The 16,608-nt window shown below is 43.3% G+C and overlaps 1 protein-coding gene across 1 annotated transcript in view; it reads left to right on the forward strand.

Moving 5' to 3' along the window:
* The window catches only part of sh3gl1b (SH3-domain GRB2-like 1b), a 61,316-nt gene extending 47,726 nt beyond the window's left edge, over window positions 1-13,590 (forward strand). The window contains exons 7-9 of the mRNA XM_062998837.1: window positions 36-139; window positions 1,278-1,411; window positions 13,344-13,590. Of these exons, the coding sequence (XP_062854907.1) occupies window positions 36-139; window positions 1,278-1,411; window positions 13,344-13,540 (435 nt within the window). The 3' untranslated portion in view covers window positions 13,541-13,590. The remainder of the gene's footprint in view (window positions 1-35; window positions 140-1,277; window positions 1,412-13,343) is intronic.
* Window positions 13,591-16,608: the final 3,018 nt, after the last annotated feature.

Genomic DNA, 16,608 nt, shown 5'->3' on the forward strand with positions numbered 1-16,608 from the left:
TCTCCCTCTCTCTCTTTCTCTCTCTCTCTGTGCAGATCGAACAGGTGAGCCAGCTCTCATCACTGGTGGAGGCGCAGCTCCAGTACCACCGACAGGCTGTTCTGATCCTCGAAGAGCTCTCAGACAAACTGAAGGACAGGTGTGTGTGTGTGTGTGTCGGTCTGTCTGTGTTTCTGTGTGTATGTTTCTGTGTGTGTGTGTGTGTGTGGGTGGTGTGTGTTTATCTGTTTCTGTGCGTTTGTGCGTCTGTGTGTTTTTGTGCGTATGTGTTTCTTTGTGTTTGAATTGGTGTGTGTGTGTGTCGATTTATCTGTGTGTGTGTGTGTGTGTCTTTTTGTATGTGTGCTGTTTCTGTAAATGTGTTTCTCTGTGCGTTTCTGTGTGTGTATGTGTATACACCGATCAGCCATAACATTAAAACCACCTCCTTGTTTCTACACTCACTGTCCATTTTATCAGCTCCACTTACCATATAGAAGCACTTTGTAGTTCTACAATTACTGACTGTAGTATATCTGTTTCTCTACATACTTTGTTATCCTCCAGTGACACTGATATGGTGGTGGTGTGTTAGTGTGTGTTGTGCTGGTATGAGTGCATTAAACACCTCACTGTCACTACCCAAAAAAACATCCAGCCGACAGCGCCCCGTGTGCAGCGTCCTGTGAGCACTGATGAAGGTCTAGAAGATGACCGACTCAAACAGCAGCAGTAGATGAGCGATCGTCTCTGACTTTACATCTACAAGGTGGACCGACTAGGTAGGAGTGGACAGTGAGTGGACACGGTATTTAAAAACTCCAGCAGCGCTGCTGTGTCTGATCCACTCATACCGGCACAACACACACTAACACACCACCACCATGTCAGTGTCACTGCAGTGCTGAGAATCATCCACCACCTAAATAATACCTGCTCTGTGGTGGTCCTGACCATTGAAGAACAGCATGAAAGCAGGTTAAAAAAGGCATGTAGAGAAACAGATGGACTACAGTCAGTAATTGTAGAACTACAAAGTGCTTCTATATGGTAAGTGGAGCTGATAAAATGGACAGTGAGTGTAGAAACAAGGAGGTGGTTTTAATGTTATGGCTGATCAGTGTGTGTGTGTGTGTGTGTGTGTTTGCCACGTCACAAATAAATAGTGAACAGTGAACAACACACAAACAGAAAGTTTGAAAAGTTTTTAACAGTTTTAATGTTTAAAGAAGTTGTAAAGAATTGTGTGTTTATGTTTGTCTGTCTGTCTGTCTGTCTGTCTGTCTGTCTGTGTGTAGAACTAATGAGGCTCAGTCTCGCCCGAGGAAGGAGTACGTCCCTAAACCGAAACCCGTCATTGATTTTGGAGAACTGAACAACCAGTCGAACGGCGGCTTCACACCCACCGCCGCCCCGTCTGTTCGGAACTCTGGTAAGTCATGACACCGTTTATCTGAGGAGAACTTCACTAACTGTTTCATACACCAGTCCACCACTTATCAGTGCTACCAGCCTGGCTGGGCGCTCAGCGGACGTGAGTAGTGAAGGAACACGGAGCAGAGAGCTGCTGTAAAGGAGCAGCCAGCAACAGAGAGTGTTACCAGGGTTTGCCCTGGTTATGATGCCATGATCAGGTGATCAAGTGTCCTGTTCCTTCATTCTGACCATCGTTTCTCTCACAAATCATCAGAGAGAGAGAAAGTGAGATAAACAATGTGTGCTGTGTGTGTGTGTGTGTGTGTGTGTGGTTCGGTGGCAGGGTGTGATAACGCCGCCTGGTCGTGAGTAAGTGGGGGTGAGCCAGGCATGAGGGATCTCTGTCAGCGCCGTCTGTGACCCTGTTTTGTTTTGTTTTTGTTTGTTTGTTTCTTTCTATGACATCATCAGATCCCTTTCTCAGATTTGGCAGGTCAACATGGAAACGCAGGCGGAGTGAGTCCCAGACCACGCGTGTGGAACTGTGTGTGTGTGTGTGTAACCACTAGAGTGTGTTCTGATGTGTGGGCTGAAACTAAACAACTTCAGAGAGATAGAATACAGCACACACACGCCTCCATTTATGGCATTTAGCGGCGCTTTTATCCAAAGTGACTTATTATTGTGACCGTGTACAATCGAAACGTTTTGCTCATCAATCATCAAGGATGGTGGATGCCAGACACCTAATATCATGTTCAGAATCATGGGTGATGTTATTAATTTGGTGCCCCTTTGCTGTAACACCAGCTTTTAGTCTTCTCGAAAGGTTTATAACCTGAACTTGGAACATGACTAAGGGAATTCACATCCATTTAGCCCAAAACAGCATTTGTTAGTTTGGGCAGACATGTCTTACTGTCTACACAGGCAGCTTTCTAAGTAGAGAGGATTCTAATACGTCATTGACTTATAAGGCACTGTCGCCTCACAGCAAGGCGGTCCAGGTCCTTTCTGTGTGGAGTTTGCATGTTCTCCCCGTGTCCGCGTGGGTTTCCACCGGGTGCTCCGGTTTCCTCCCACGGTCCAAAGACGTGCAAGTGAGGTGAACTGGAGATACTAAATTGTCCATGACCGTGTTTGATATTAAACTTGTGAACTGATGAATCTCGTGTGACGAGTGACTACCGTTCCTGTCATGACTGTAACCAAAAGTGTAAAACATGACATTAAAATCCTAATAAACAAACAAACAAACAAACATTGACTTATAAGGCAGGTTATTCGAACACACTACTTAAGGCCTCAGCATACTTCATGCGGAAACGACGTTCGCCTGGCTTCGGCGACCGGTGTGACGTCATCGCGGAGAACAGAGAGCAGAGGCTTCGCTCATGGAAGCTGGGCGAACTCCGCGGACGACGTCACGCCGCGACAACACCTGTGATTGGTCGGTTAAAAAAAGAGGCGTGTCATGAAAACAAACACGGATTTTGAGGAGCGTCTCAACTGTGGTCATCGGCTGCGTCCGAAATCACGACTTTCATACTGAACAGTACGCAGTTATTAATCATTATTAAGCATTAAGCATTTATTAAACAGTACACGAAAAGTACCTGGATAATCTACTGCTCGGGCAGCATTTTTGTGTATGCAAACACAGCGCACTCGCGTACTGAATGAGCTTCTGTACCGGCCAAGCAGTGCACACTACCTCCATTTACTTACTATGCGATTTTGGACACAGCCATCGTTTTTCGGTAGTCACTCAATTTAAATGACATTAATTTGTCTTTACATTATAAGTGTCACCGCGTCACATGCAGCTGCGGAGCAGACGCGACAGGCAAAACTAAACCGCTAGAAGTATGCCAGCTCGTAAGCTCGCGAAGACGCGTTCGGTAGTTTCGCTGGAAGTATGCTGAGACCTTCAGACAGCGATTCCATCAGTTTTCGCTAACTAAGATAACAGAGTTAGTCTTATGCCATTCAAACCAATGGGATGAGGTGGCACAACGCGCTAGCATGTCGACTAACATCTCCCGAACTTGCAAATAAAAACACTTGTGCAAGTTTATACAAATTAAAAATCAATAACAATTCATTTACGTTTAAAAATAACTCGTTTCTCCGCACCGTCCGCCATGTGTTTTTTATTTTTCTGTGAGAAAAGTTGTGCCGTATTGAATGCTGGGATGGCCTTGATCACCAATAAAGCATCGCATGCTCCCTCGTTTTTGAGTCAAAATAGCGTTGAAATTTTAAGATACCGAAGCGCTGCTGGAGTTTTTAAACCGTGTCCACTCACTGTCCACTCGATTAGACACTCCTACCTAGTCGGTCCACCTTGTAGATGTAAAGTCAGAGACGATCGCTCATCTATTGCTGCTGTTTGAGTCGGTCATCTTCTAGACCTTCATCAGTGGTCAGAGGACGCTGCCCACGGGGCGCTGTTGGCTGGATATTTTTGGACAGTGGGGGGACAGTGCTGCTGTGTCTGATCCACTCATACCAGCACAACACACACTAACACACCACCACCATGTCAGTGTCACTGCAGTGCTGAGAATCATCCATCACCTAAATAATACCTGCTCTGTGGTGGTCCTGTGGGGGTCCTGACCATTGAAGAACAGCATGAAAGGGGGCTAACAAAGCATGTAGAGAAACAGATGGACTACAGTCAGTAATTGTAGAACTACAAAGTGCTTCTATATGGTAAGTGGAGCTGATAAAATGGACAGTGAGTGTGGAAACAAGGAGGTGGTTTTAATGTTATGGCTGATCAGTTGGATCAGTTTCTGTTGGATTTTACTTTAATTTGTCACCTGGCTGTAAATACACACACAGTTTTAAACCCACAGCTTGGAGGACACACCGGTCGCCAGCATAACCCACACACTCCTGGTCCTAAGCCTAAACTGTGTGTGTCAGCGTATGAAGCTCCATTAGACCAGCAGCCTTCATCTTCATTACTGTTTCACTTCAGTCCCTGCAGACTGCACGTCATGATGGAACCTCTAAATCAGAGCCAGAAAGCTGGTTCATCAGAGGAACATTTCAGCTTTTAAGAACATTTCAGAGTGTGGAGTCGTGCTGGAATGGACGCCAAGACCAAATCACTTCCATCCCACTGATCATTAGCATGTCATGTGATTTACATACAAAACAGTCATGTGATTTACATACAAAACAGTCATGGGATTTAAATCAAAACTAGAGATTGGGTTTAGGACCAGCTCTGTTCTAACTCCAGACTATATTAGGTTTAAGCCCAGCTCTGTTCTAACACCAGACTGTATTAGGTTTAAGCCCAGCTCTGTTCTAACTCCAGACTGTATTAGGTTTAAGACCAGCTCTGTTCTAACTTCAGACTGTATTGGGTTTAGGACCAGCTCTGTTCTAACTCCAGACTGTATTAGGTTTAGGACCAGCTCTGTTCTAACTCCAGACTGTATTAGGTTTAGGACCAGCTCAGTTCTAACTCCAGACTGTATTGGGTTTAGGACCAGCTCTGTTCTAACTCCAGACTGTATTAGGTTTAGGACCAGCTCTGTTCTAACTCCAGACTGTATTAGGTTTAAGACCAGCTCTGTTCTAACTCTAGACTGTATTAGGTTTAGGACCAGCTCTGTTCTAACTCCAGACTGTATTAGGTTTAGGACCAGCTCTGTTCTAACTTCAGACTGTATTTGTTTTAGGACCAGCTCTGTTCTAACTCCAGACTGTATTAGGTTTAGGACCAGCTCAGTTCTAACTCCAGACTGTATTAGGTTTAGGACCAGCTCTGTTCTAACTCCAGACTGTATTAGGTTTAGGACCAGCTCAGTTCTAACTCCAGACTGTATTGGGTTTAGGACCAGCTCTGTTCTAACTCCAGACTGTATTAGGTTTAGGACCAGCTCTGTTCTAACTCCAGACTGTATTAGGTTTAAGACCAGCTCTGTTCTAACTCTAGACTGTATTAGGTTTAGGACCAGCTCTGTTCTAACTCCAGACTGTATTAGGTTTAGGACCAGCTCTGTTCTAACTTCAGACTGTATTAGGTTTAGGACCAGCTCTGTTCTAACTCCAGACTGTATTAGGTTTAGGACCAGCTCTGTTCTAACTCCAGACTGTATTAGGTTTAGGACCAGCTCTGTTCTAACTCCAGACTGTATTGGGTTTAGGACCAGCTCAGTTCTAACTCCAGACTGTATTGGGTTTAGGACCAGCTCTGTTCTAACTCCAGACTGTATTAGGTTTAGGACCAGCTCTGTTCTAACTCCAGACTGTATTAGGTTTAAGACCAGCTCTGTTCTAACTCTAGACTGTATTAGGTTTAGGACCAGCTCTGTTCTAACTCCAGACTGTATTAGGTTTAGGACCAGCTCTGTTCTAACTTCAGACTGTATTAGGTTTAGGACCAGCTCTGTTCTTACTCCAGACTGTATTAGGTTTAGGACCAGCTCTGTTCTAACTCCAGACTGTATTAGGTTTAGGACCAGCTCTGTTCTAACTTCAGACTGTATTAGGTTTAGGACCAGCTCTGTTCTAACTCCAGACTGTATTAGGTTTAAGACCAGCTCTGTTCTAACTCTAGACTGTATTAGGTTTAGGACCAGCTCTGTTCTAACTCCAGACTGTATTAGGTTTAAGACCAGCTCGGTTCTAACTCCAGACTGTATTGGGTTTAAGACCAGCTCTGTTCTAACTTCAGACTGTATTAGGTTTAAGACCAGCTCTGTTCTAACTCCAGACTGTATTAGGTTTAGGACCAGCTCTGTTCTAACTCCAGACTGTATTAGGTTTAGGACCAGCTCTGTTCTAACTCCAGACTGTATTAGGTTTAGGACCAGCTCTGTTCTAACTCCAGACTGTATTAGGTTTAGGACCAGCTCTGTTCTAACTCTAGGTTGTATTAGGTTTAGGACCAGCTCTGTTCTAACTCCAGACTGTATTAGGTTTAGGACCAGCTCTGTTCTAACTCCAGACTGTATTAGGTTTAGGACCAGCTCTGTTCTAACTCTAGATTGTATTAGGTTTAGGACCAGCTCTGTTCTAACTTCAGACTGTATTAGTTTTAGGACCAGCTCTGTTCTAACTCCAGACTTTATTAGGTTTAAGACCAGCTCTGTTCTAACTCCAGACTGTATTAGGTTTAGGACCAGCTCTGTTCTAACTCCAGACTGTATTAGGTTTAAGACCAGCTCTGTTCTAACTTCAGACTGTATTAGGTTTAGGACCAGCTCTGTTCTAACTCCAGACTGTATTAGGTTTAGGACCAGCTCTGTTCTAACTCCAGACTGTATTAGGTTTAGGACCAGCTCTGTTCTAACTCTAGATTGTATTAGGTTTAGGACCAGCTCTGTTCTAACTTCAGACTGTATTAGTTTTAGGACCAGCTCTGTTCTAACTCCAGACTTTATTAGGTTTAAGACCAGCTCTGTTCTAACTCCAGACTGTATTAGGTTTAGGACCAGCTCTGTTCTAACTCCAGACTGTATTAGGTTTAGGACCAGCTCTGTTCTAACTCCAGACTGTATTAGGTTTAGGACCAGCTCTGTTCTAACTTCAGACTGTATTAGGTTTAGGACCAGCTCTGTTCTAACTCCAGACTGTATTAGGTTTAGGACCAGCTCTGTTCTAACTACAGACTGTATTAGGTTTAGGACCATCTCTGTTCTTACTCCAGACTGTATTAGGTTTAGGACCAGCTCTGTTCTAACTACAGACTGTATTGGGTTTAGGACCATCTCTGTTCTAACTCCAGACTGTATTGGGTTTAGGACCAGCTCAGTTCTAACTCCAGACTGTATTGGGTTTAGGACCAGCTCTGTTCTAACTCCAGACTGTATTAGGTTTAGGACCAGCTCTGTTCTAACTTCAGACTGTATTAGGTTTAGGACCAGCTCTGTTCTAACTCCAGACTGTATTAGGTTTAGGACCAGCTCTGTTCTAACTTCAGACTGTATTAGGTTTAGGACCAGCTCTGTTCTAACTCCAGACTGTATTAGGTTTAAGACCAGCTCTGTTCTAACTCTAGACTGTATTAGGTTTAGGACCAGCTCTGTTCTAACTCCAGACTGTATTAGGTTTAAGACCAGCTCGGTTCTAACTCCAGACTGTATTGGGTTTAAGACCAGCTCTGTTCTAACTTCAGACTGTATTAGGTTTAAGACCAGCTCTGTTCTAACTCCAGACTGTATTAGGTTTAGGACCAGCTCTGTTCTAACTCCAGACTGTATTAGGTTTAGGACCAGCTCTGTTCTAACTCCAGACTGTATTAGGTTTAGGACCAGCTCTGTTCTAACTCCAGACTGTATTAGGTTTAGGACCAGCTCTGTTCTAACTCTAGATTGTATTAGGTTTAGGACCAGCTCTGTTCTAACTCCAGACTGTATTAGGTTTAGGACCAGCTCTGTTCTAACTCCAGACTGTATTAGGTTTAGGACCAGCTCTGTTCTAACTCCAGACTGTATTAGGTTTAGGACCAGCTCTGTTCTAACTCTAGATTGTATTAGGTTTAGGACCAGCTCTGTTCTAACTTCAGACTGTATTAGTTTTAGGACCAGCTCTGTTCTAACTCCAGACTTTATTAGGTTTAAGACCAGCTCTGTTCTAACTCCAGACTGTATTAGGTTTAGGACCAGCTCTGTTCTAACTCCAGACTGTATTAGGTTTAAGACCAGCTCTGTTCTAACTTCAGACTGTATTAGGTTTAGGACCAGCTCTGTTCTAACTCCAGACTGTATTAGGTTTAGGACCAGCTCTGTTCTAACTCCAGACTGTATTAGGTTTAGGACCAGCTCTGTTCTAACTCTAGATTGTATTAGGTTTAGGACCAGCTCTGTTCTAACTTCAGACTGTATTAGTTTTAGGACCAGCTCTGTTCTAACTCCAGACTTTATTAGGTTTAAGACCAGCTCTGTTCTAACTCCAGACTGTATTAGGTTTAGGACCAGCTCTGTTCTTACTCCAGACTGTATTAGGTTTAGGACCAGCTCTGTTCTAACTCCAGACTGTATTAGGTTTAGGACCAGCTCTGTTCTAACTCCAGACTGTATTAGGTTTAGGACCAGCTCTGTTCTAACTCTAGATTGTATTAGGTTTAGGACCAGCTCTGTTCTAACTTCAGACTGTATTAGTTTTAGGACCAGCTCTGTTCTAACTCCAGACTTTATTAGGTTTAAGACCAGCTCTGTTCTAACTCCAGACTGTATTAGGTTTAGGACCAGCTCTGTTCTAACTCCAGACTGTATTAGGTTTAGGACCAGCTCTGTTCTAACTCCAGACTGTATTAGGTTTAGGACCAGCTCTGTTCTAACTCTAGATTGTATTAGGTTTAGGACCAGCTCTGTTCTAACTTCAGACTGTATTAGGTTTAGGACCAGCTCTGTTCTAACTCCAGACTGTATTAGGTTTAGGACCAGCTCTGTTCTAACTCCAGACTTTATTAGGTTTAAGACCAGCTCTGTTCTAACTCCAGACTGTATTAGGTTTAGGACCAGCTCTGTTCTAACTACAGACTGTATTAGGTTTAGGACCATCTCTGTTCTTACTCCAGACTGTATTAGGTTTAGGACCAGCTCTGTTCTAACTACAGACTGTATTAGGTTTAGGACCAGCTCTGTTCTAACTACAGACTGTATTAGGTTTAGGATCAGCTCTGTTCTAACTCTAGATTGTATTAGGTTTAGGACCATCTCTGTTCTTACTCCAGACTGTATTAGGTTTAGGACCAGCTCTGTTCTAACTACAGACTGTATTAGGTTTAGGACCAGCTCTGTTCTAACTCCAGACTGTATTAGGTTTAGGACCAGCTCTGTTCTAACTCCAGACTGTATTAGGTTTAGGACCAGCTCTGTTCTAACTCCAGACTGTATTAGGTTTAGGACCAGCTCTGTTCTAACTCTAGATTGTATTAGGTTTAGGACCAGCTCTGTTCTAACTCCAGACTGTATTAGGTTTAGGACCAGCTCTGTTCTAACTCCAGACTGTATTAGGTTTAGGACCAGCTCTGTTCTAACTCCAGACTGTATTAGGTTTAGGACCAGCTCTGTTCTAACTCTAGATTGTATTAGGTTTAGGACCAGCTCTGTTCTAACTCCAGACTGTATTAGGTTTAGGACCAGCTCTGTTCTAACTCCAGACTGTATTAGGTTTAAGACCAGCTCTGTTCTAACTTCAGACTGTATTAGGTTTAAGACCAGCTCTGTTCTAACTCCAGACTGTATTAGGTTTAGGACCAGCTCTGTTCTAACTCCAGACTGTATTAGGTTTAGGACCAGCTCTGTTCTAACTCCAGACTGTATTAGGTTTAGGACCAGCTCTGTTCTAACTCCAGACTGTATTAGGTTTAGGACCAGCTCTGTTCTAACTCTAGATTGTATTAGGTTTAGGACCAGCTCTGTTCTAACTCCAGACTGTATTAGGTTTAGGACCAGCTCTGTTCTAACTCCAGACTGTATTAGGTTTAGGACCAGCTCTGTTCTAACTCCAGACTGTATTAGGTTTAGGACCAGCTCTGTTCTAACTCTAGATTGTATTAGGTTTAGGACCAGCTCTGTTCTAACTTCAGACTGTATTAGTTTTAGGACCAGCTCTGTTCTAACTCCAGACTTTATTAGGTTTAAGACCAGCTCTGTTCTAACTCCAGACTGTATTAGGTTTAGGACCAGCTCTGTTCTAACTCCAGACTGTATTAGGTTTAAGACCAGCTCTGTTCTAACTTCAGACTGTATTAGGTTTAGGACCAGCTCTGTTCTAACTCCAGACTGTATTAGGTTTAGGACCAGCTCTGTTCTAACTCCAGACTGTATTAGGTTTAGGACCAGCTCTGTTCTAACTCTAGATTGTATTAGGTTTAGGACCAGCTCTGTTCTAACTTCAGACTGTATTAGTTTTAGGACCAGCTCTGTTCTAACTCCAGACTTTATTAGGTTTAAGACCAGCTCTGTTCTAACTCCAGACTGTATTAGGTTTAGGACCAGCTCTGTTCTTACTCCAGACTGTATTAGGTTTAGGACCAGCTCTGTTCTAACTCCAGACTGTATTAGGTTTAGGACCAGCTCTGTTCTAACTCCAGACTGTATTAGGTTTAGGACCAGCTCTGTTCTAACTCTAGATTGTATTAGGTTTAGGACCAGCTCTGTTCTAACTTCAGACTGTATTAGTTTTAGGACCAGCTCTGTTCTAACTCCAGACTTTATTAGGTTTAAGACCAGCTCTGTTCTAACTCCAGACTGTATTAGGTTTAGGACCAGCTCTGTTCTAACTCCAGACTGTATTAGGTTTAGGACCAGCTCTGTTCTAACTCCAGACTGTATTAGGTTTAGGACCAGCTCTGTTCTAACTCTATATTGTATTAGGTTTAGGACCAGCTCTGTTCTAACTTCAGACTGTATTAGGTTTAGGACCAGCTCTGTTCTAACTCCAGACTGTATTAGGTTTAGGACCAGCTCTGTTCTAACTCCAGACTTTATTAGGTTTAAGACCAGCTCTGTTCTAACTCCAGACTGTATTAGGTTTAGGACCAGCTCTGTTCTAACTACAGACTGTATTAGGTTTAGGACCATCTCTGTTCTTACTCCAGACTGTATTAGGTTTAGGACCAGCTCTGTTCTAACTACAGACTGTATTAGGTTTAGGACCAGCTCTGTTCTAACTACAGACTGTATTAGGTTTAGGATCAGCTCTGTTCTAACTCTAGATTGTATTAGGTTTAGGACCATCTCTGTTCTTACTCCAGACTGTATTAGGTTTAGGACCAGCTCTGTTCTAACTACAGACTGTATTAGGTTTAGGACCAGCTCTGTTCTAACTCCAGACTGTATTAGGTTTAGGACCAGCTCTGTTCTAACTCCAGACTGTATTAGGTTTAGGACCAGCTCTGTTCTAACTCCAGACTGTATTAGGTTTAGGACCAGCTCTGTTCTAACTCTAGATTGTATTAGGTTTAGGACCAGCTCTGTTCTAACTCCAGACTGTATTAGGTTTAGGACCAGCTCTGTTCTAACTCCAGACTGTATTAGGTTTAGGACCAGCTCTGTTCTAACTCCAGACTGTATTAGGTTTAGGACCAGCTCTGTTCTAACTCTAGATTGTATTAGGTTTAGGACCAGCTCTGTTCTAACTTCAGACTGTATTAGTTTTAGGACCAGCTCTGTTCTAACTCCAGACTGTATTAGGTTTAAGACCAGCTCTGTTCTAACTCCAGACTGTATTAGGTTTAGGACCAGCTCTGTTCTAACTCCAGACTGTATTAGGTTTAAGACCAGCTCTGTTCTAACTTCAGACTGTATTAGGTTTAGGACCAGCTCTGTTCTAACTCCAGACTGTATTAGGTTTAGGACCAGCTCTGTTCTAACTCTAGATTGTATTAGGTTTAGGACCAGCTCTGTTCTAACTTCAGACTGTATTAGTTTTAGGACCAGCTCTGTTCTAACTCTAGACTTTATTAGGTTTAAGACCAGCTCTGTTCTAACTCCAGACTGTATTAGGTTTAGGACCAGCTCTGTTCTAACTCCAGACTGTATTAGGTTTAGGACCAGCTCTGTTCTAACTCCAGACTGTATTAGGTTTAGGACCAGCTCTGTTCTAACTCCAGACTGTATTAGGTTTAGGACCAGCTCTGTTCTAACTCTAGATTGTATTAGGTTTAGGACCAGCTCTGTTCTAACTTCAGACTGTATTAGGTTTAGGACCAGCTCTGTTCTAACTCCAGACTGTATTAGGTTTTGGACCAGCTCTGTTCTAACTCCAGACTGTATTAGGTTTAGGACCAGCTCTGTTCTAACTCCAGACTGTATTAGGTTTAGGACCAGCTCTGTTCTAACTCCAGACTGTATTAGGTTTAGGACCAGCTCTGTTCTAACTCCAGACTGTATTAGGTTTAGGACCAGCTCTGTTCTAACTCCAGACTGTATTAGGTTTAGGACCAGCTCTGTTCTAACTCCAGACTGTATTAGGTTTAGGACCAGCTCTGTTCTAACTCTAGATTGTATTAGGTTTAGGACCAGCTCTGTTCTAACTCCAGACTGTATTAGGTTTAGGACCAGCTCTGTTCTAACTCCAGACTGTATTAGGTTTAGGACCAGCTCTGTTCTAACTCTAGATTGTATTAGGTTTAGGACCAGCTCTGTTCTAACTCCAGACTGTATTAGGTTTAGGACCAGCTCTGTTCTAACTCCAGACTGTATTAGGTTTAGGACCAGCTCTGTTCTAACTCTAGATTGTATTAGGTTTAGGACCAGCTCTGTTCTAACTCCAGACTGTATTAGGTTTAGGACCAGCTCTGTTCTAACTCCAGACTGTATTAGGTTTAGGACCAGCTCTGTTCTAACTCCAGACTGTATTAGGTTTAGGACCAGCTCTGTTCTAACTCCAGACTGTATTAGGTTTAGGACCAGCTCTGTTCTAACTCCAGACTGTATTAGGTTTAGGACCAGCTCTGTTCTAACTCCAGACTGTATTAGGTTTAGGACCAGCTCTGTTCTAACTCCAGACTGTATTAGGTTTAGGACCAGCTCTGTTCTAACTCTAGATTGTTCTGGGTTTTGCTGATGTTGGTGCCAGATGAGGTTTGAATCTCGACTTTTATTCACCATGCGTCTCATAAAATTATGTGTTCTGACATTTCATGGCCGAGTTGCTGTGGTTCCTAAACGCTTCCACTTTTCCACTCTTTTAAAAGTATGTATAAGGTCAGACTGCATGGCGCAGTGCTCGTGATTAAGAGGTGTGTCCTAATACTTTCGTTTATTAAGTGAATTTGCTTTTGCAAAGGATTGAAAACTGCTTTGTTTGAATAACGGAGAACATGTGCAACAACATGCTACTGTTTCAGCTTGTGTGTTTCAGGAGAAGCGAACGCTGCTGACAGATCGTATAAACAATAATTAACATAATAATAACCTGATCGTTACTGAAACCTGATCCCTCCTCTCTCCCCCGCCCTTCTGTTCCAGCCTCGGTGGAACAGCCGTGCTGTAAAGCCCTGTACGACTTCGACCCGGAGAACGAGGGCGAGCTGGGCTTCCGCGAGGGCGACATCATCACCCTCACCAGCCAGATCGACGAGAACTGGTACGAGGGCACGCTGCGCGGCCAGTCCGGCTTCTTCCCCCTGAACTACGTGGATGTGATCGTCCCGCTGTCTCAGTAGACGGCCGCTCGTACGGGCGAGAGAGAGAGAAATAAAGGGTTCATGTTCCAGCCGTGGTGGTTGTACCTGAACTCGACGCTTTTAAGAATTGAAGAAAGGAACTTCTCACATTCCTGAAGGAGAAAGAAACGACTCGTTTTTAAGGGACTGGTGTAAAGGACTGACTCTCGGACTAACGTACATACAGGACTCGCCATGACTTCATTAACCAGATCTTACCATCAGTAAACGTTTAATTCTTTAATATCACGCTATTGAATAATACCACATAGTATAAAACACAATGCTCTTATTAAGCATTCATTTCATTTCAGTTTTACCAACTATATAATATATAAAGCATTTAGAGTTGAGCTCGGTGCGACAAACTGTTATCATTACTGCGATTATGTACACTGCAAAACACTGTTTTGATTGTCAGTAAACCGACTACGCACTTATTTCACTACAGCAGCGGTTCCTAAAATTTTTCTGCATGGCCCCCTTTTGTAAATATGAATATTTCCCCACTTCAGCACATCTCAGCAGGCCGGACGCCTATACAGACAATGGCTCGTTTGTAGGGTGTGAACCAGAGGGGATTCCTCATAACTAATGCAATTCTGATCTCTGCTGGCTGATCGATGGTGCTGCACAGAGACAACGGGGATAATGGAGCACGTGTCTGAGGGGGCATGTGTTAGTCACCGCTCTCCTCGGTCAGTAGTGGAGGTCAGCAGCAGTAGAGAGGAAGCAAAATGCAGTAGGGTTGGGAGGAAAAATGCAAGAAAAGATATAATCTATATAAATCTACAACTAATAAGCAAAACAATGTTTATTTTTTATATAAACAAACCAGCAGAATTTGTTTATAAACAAAACAGCAATAGGGTGTGCCCCCCAGTTTGGGAACCACTGCACTAGCGCATTAAACTAGGGATCAATCGATGTTATTCAGGTACAAATAGAGAGCAAATGTTCTGATCTTCAAAACTAATTTAATTAATGTAATAAAAATCATCAATACGTAGGGTCACTCAGGTGGCACAGCGGTAAAACACACACTGGAACCACAGCTGGGATCTCGAATACATGTGAGCAGCCACATGAGCAACGATTGGCCCGTTGTTCAGATATGGGCGGGATTAAGCCGGATGGGGTCTCTCTCACATGACTGGTGCAATTACGACCTCTGCTGGCTGATTGATGGCGCATGCACAGAGACGAGGAAAGAGTGCGGTCAGGGTGTGTCTCCCCGTACACGACGCTGAGCTGCACTGCAATCGTCAAAGCGTAGGTGATAAGATGCGTACGGCCGCTGCCCACGTGTCGGAGGGGGCGTGGGTTAGCTTCGTTCTCCTCGATCAGAGCGGGGATCGGCATTGGTGGAGAGGAAGCGTGACGCAATCGGGCAATTGGACGCGCTAAACAAAAAATAAATAAATAAAATAATCAGTACGTACAAGTTTTACCACAGCTTTACCTTGGTCAGGGTTGCAGTGGGTCTTTACGTTCTCCGGACAGGGAATTCATCTCAGGGTCTCGGCCATCCCTGACTCCAGACTTATAATGTCCAATAATGTCTGTGTGTAAACACCCGACCGGCTGAAAGCACCACTGGGGATTTGAACCTTGGGTCCCAGCTGTACGAACAAGCACCCGGTCTCATATATTCAATCAGCATAAAGTCAGTGTATCCTCATAAACCAATCAAACCAATCATAAAGAGTCTTCATTCATTGTTTTGTGTAACCACTGCTTTTCTCCTGGTCAGTGTCATGATCAGGGACATGCCTGGCTATCCCTCAGACACAGCCAATCCTGCCTGTCTGTCTCGAGCTCCCCATAAAACGTCTATTTCTGTAAGCAATGGAATGAAAAATGACTGAACCTGATTATTTCATTACCTCACACACCACAGCCATCACAACACACGTCGTGAATCGTTCAGTATTCTGATATATCAGAGCCAAATCGTCTCAAAATGTAAAAATGTTTGTGCGCATGTTAAGGACTTCCCCAAACTAAACACACACACACACACACACTAAACCTCTGGACTGACACGACGTCTCTGACTCCCCCCTGCTGGTCAGGATGAGAAATGGACCTGCATTATAACTCGGACGTTTCGGACCTGTCGACTGGACACTGTGGGCTGTGTGTGTACAGCCGGCCGCTCAGTGTGTAAAGCGTTCCTGAGCCACACACAAGTACAGGAGCTTCATACACACCCCTCACTATACTAACACACCCCACAAAACACCCACACGTTTTACATTTTAGTGCACATGGTGATGTTTAATGTGGAGATGCACTTTGGTCCTCGAGCTTTAGGGATTCCAGTACGCCCGAAAGCCGGCACACTGCATTATTTTTTAAATAGGAGACACTTTGTTTGTTTACACAGATTATATTGCAGTACGTGCTGGTCAACAAATCTCATTTAATAGTAATAATATTAATAATGGAGTGATCTGATTTCACAGAGATGAAATAGCGCTGCTTATGAGAATTGAATTGAAAAAATTGCTCAAAACAACAAAATAAATCCAGTTGTGTTAGATTTATCTGCCTAAAATGAGAGTCCAGACCTCACGCCGACGAGACTCGCCTAACTGGATTTTCTGAATTAAATATAAAAAGTATAATTTTATAACAGTGTCTTCTGCATTACTGTGATTTAGTGAAGATGTTTCTAGAACGTTCTTGAAGCAGATGGAATGAACAGACGCATAATCACAGGTATCAACAGTACAGAAGCAAATGCGACGTTCTGCAGAGCCCACAATAACAGCAAAGCTGTGAGGATTATTTACATCCATTTTTACACTACACGTTTTTTCTCTGCAGTGAGAAGCAGAACACTAACAGCTCACCAAGTAAAATGATCCACCAGACCGATAATGGATTGATCCCTATATTATATGAGCTTTAGTTCAGGATGTAGATTGTTTCCCTTGTTAAATCATTATTTTAGACTTTAGAAGTTTGTTTTTGGTTTTGTAAACACCTGACCAGACCACTGGGAGTTCAAACCTTAATTCCCAGCGGTATGAACAAGCGTCCGTCTCATATATTTCATCAGT

The sequence above is a fragment of the Trichomycterus rosablanca genome, chromosome 7, assembly GCF_030014385.1.
Source record: "Trichomycterus rosablanca isolate fTriRos1 chromosome 7, fTriRos1.hap1, whole genome shotgun sequence".
NCBI classification, from domain to species: Eukaryota; Metazoa; Chordata; class Actinopteri; order Siluriformes; family Trichomycteridae; genus Trichomycterus; species Trichomycterus rosablanca.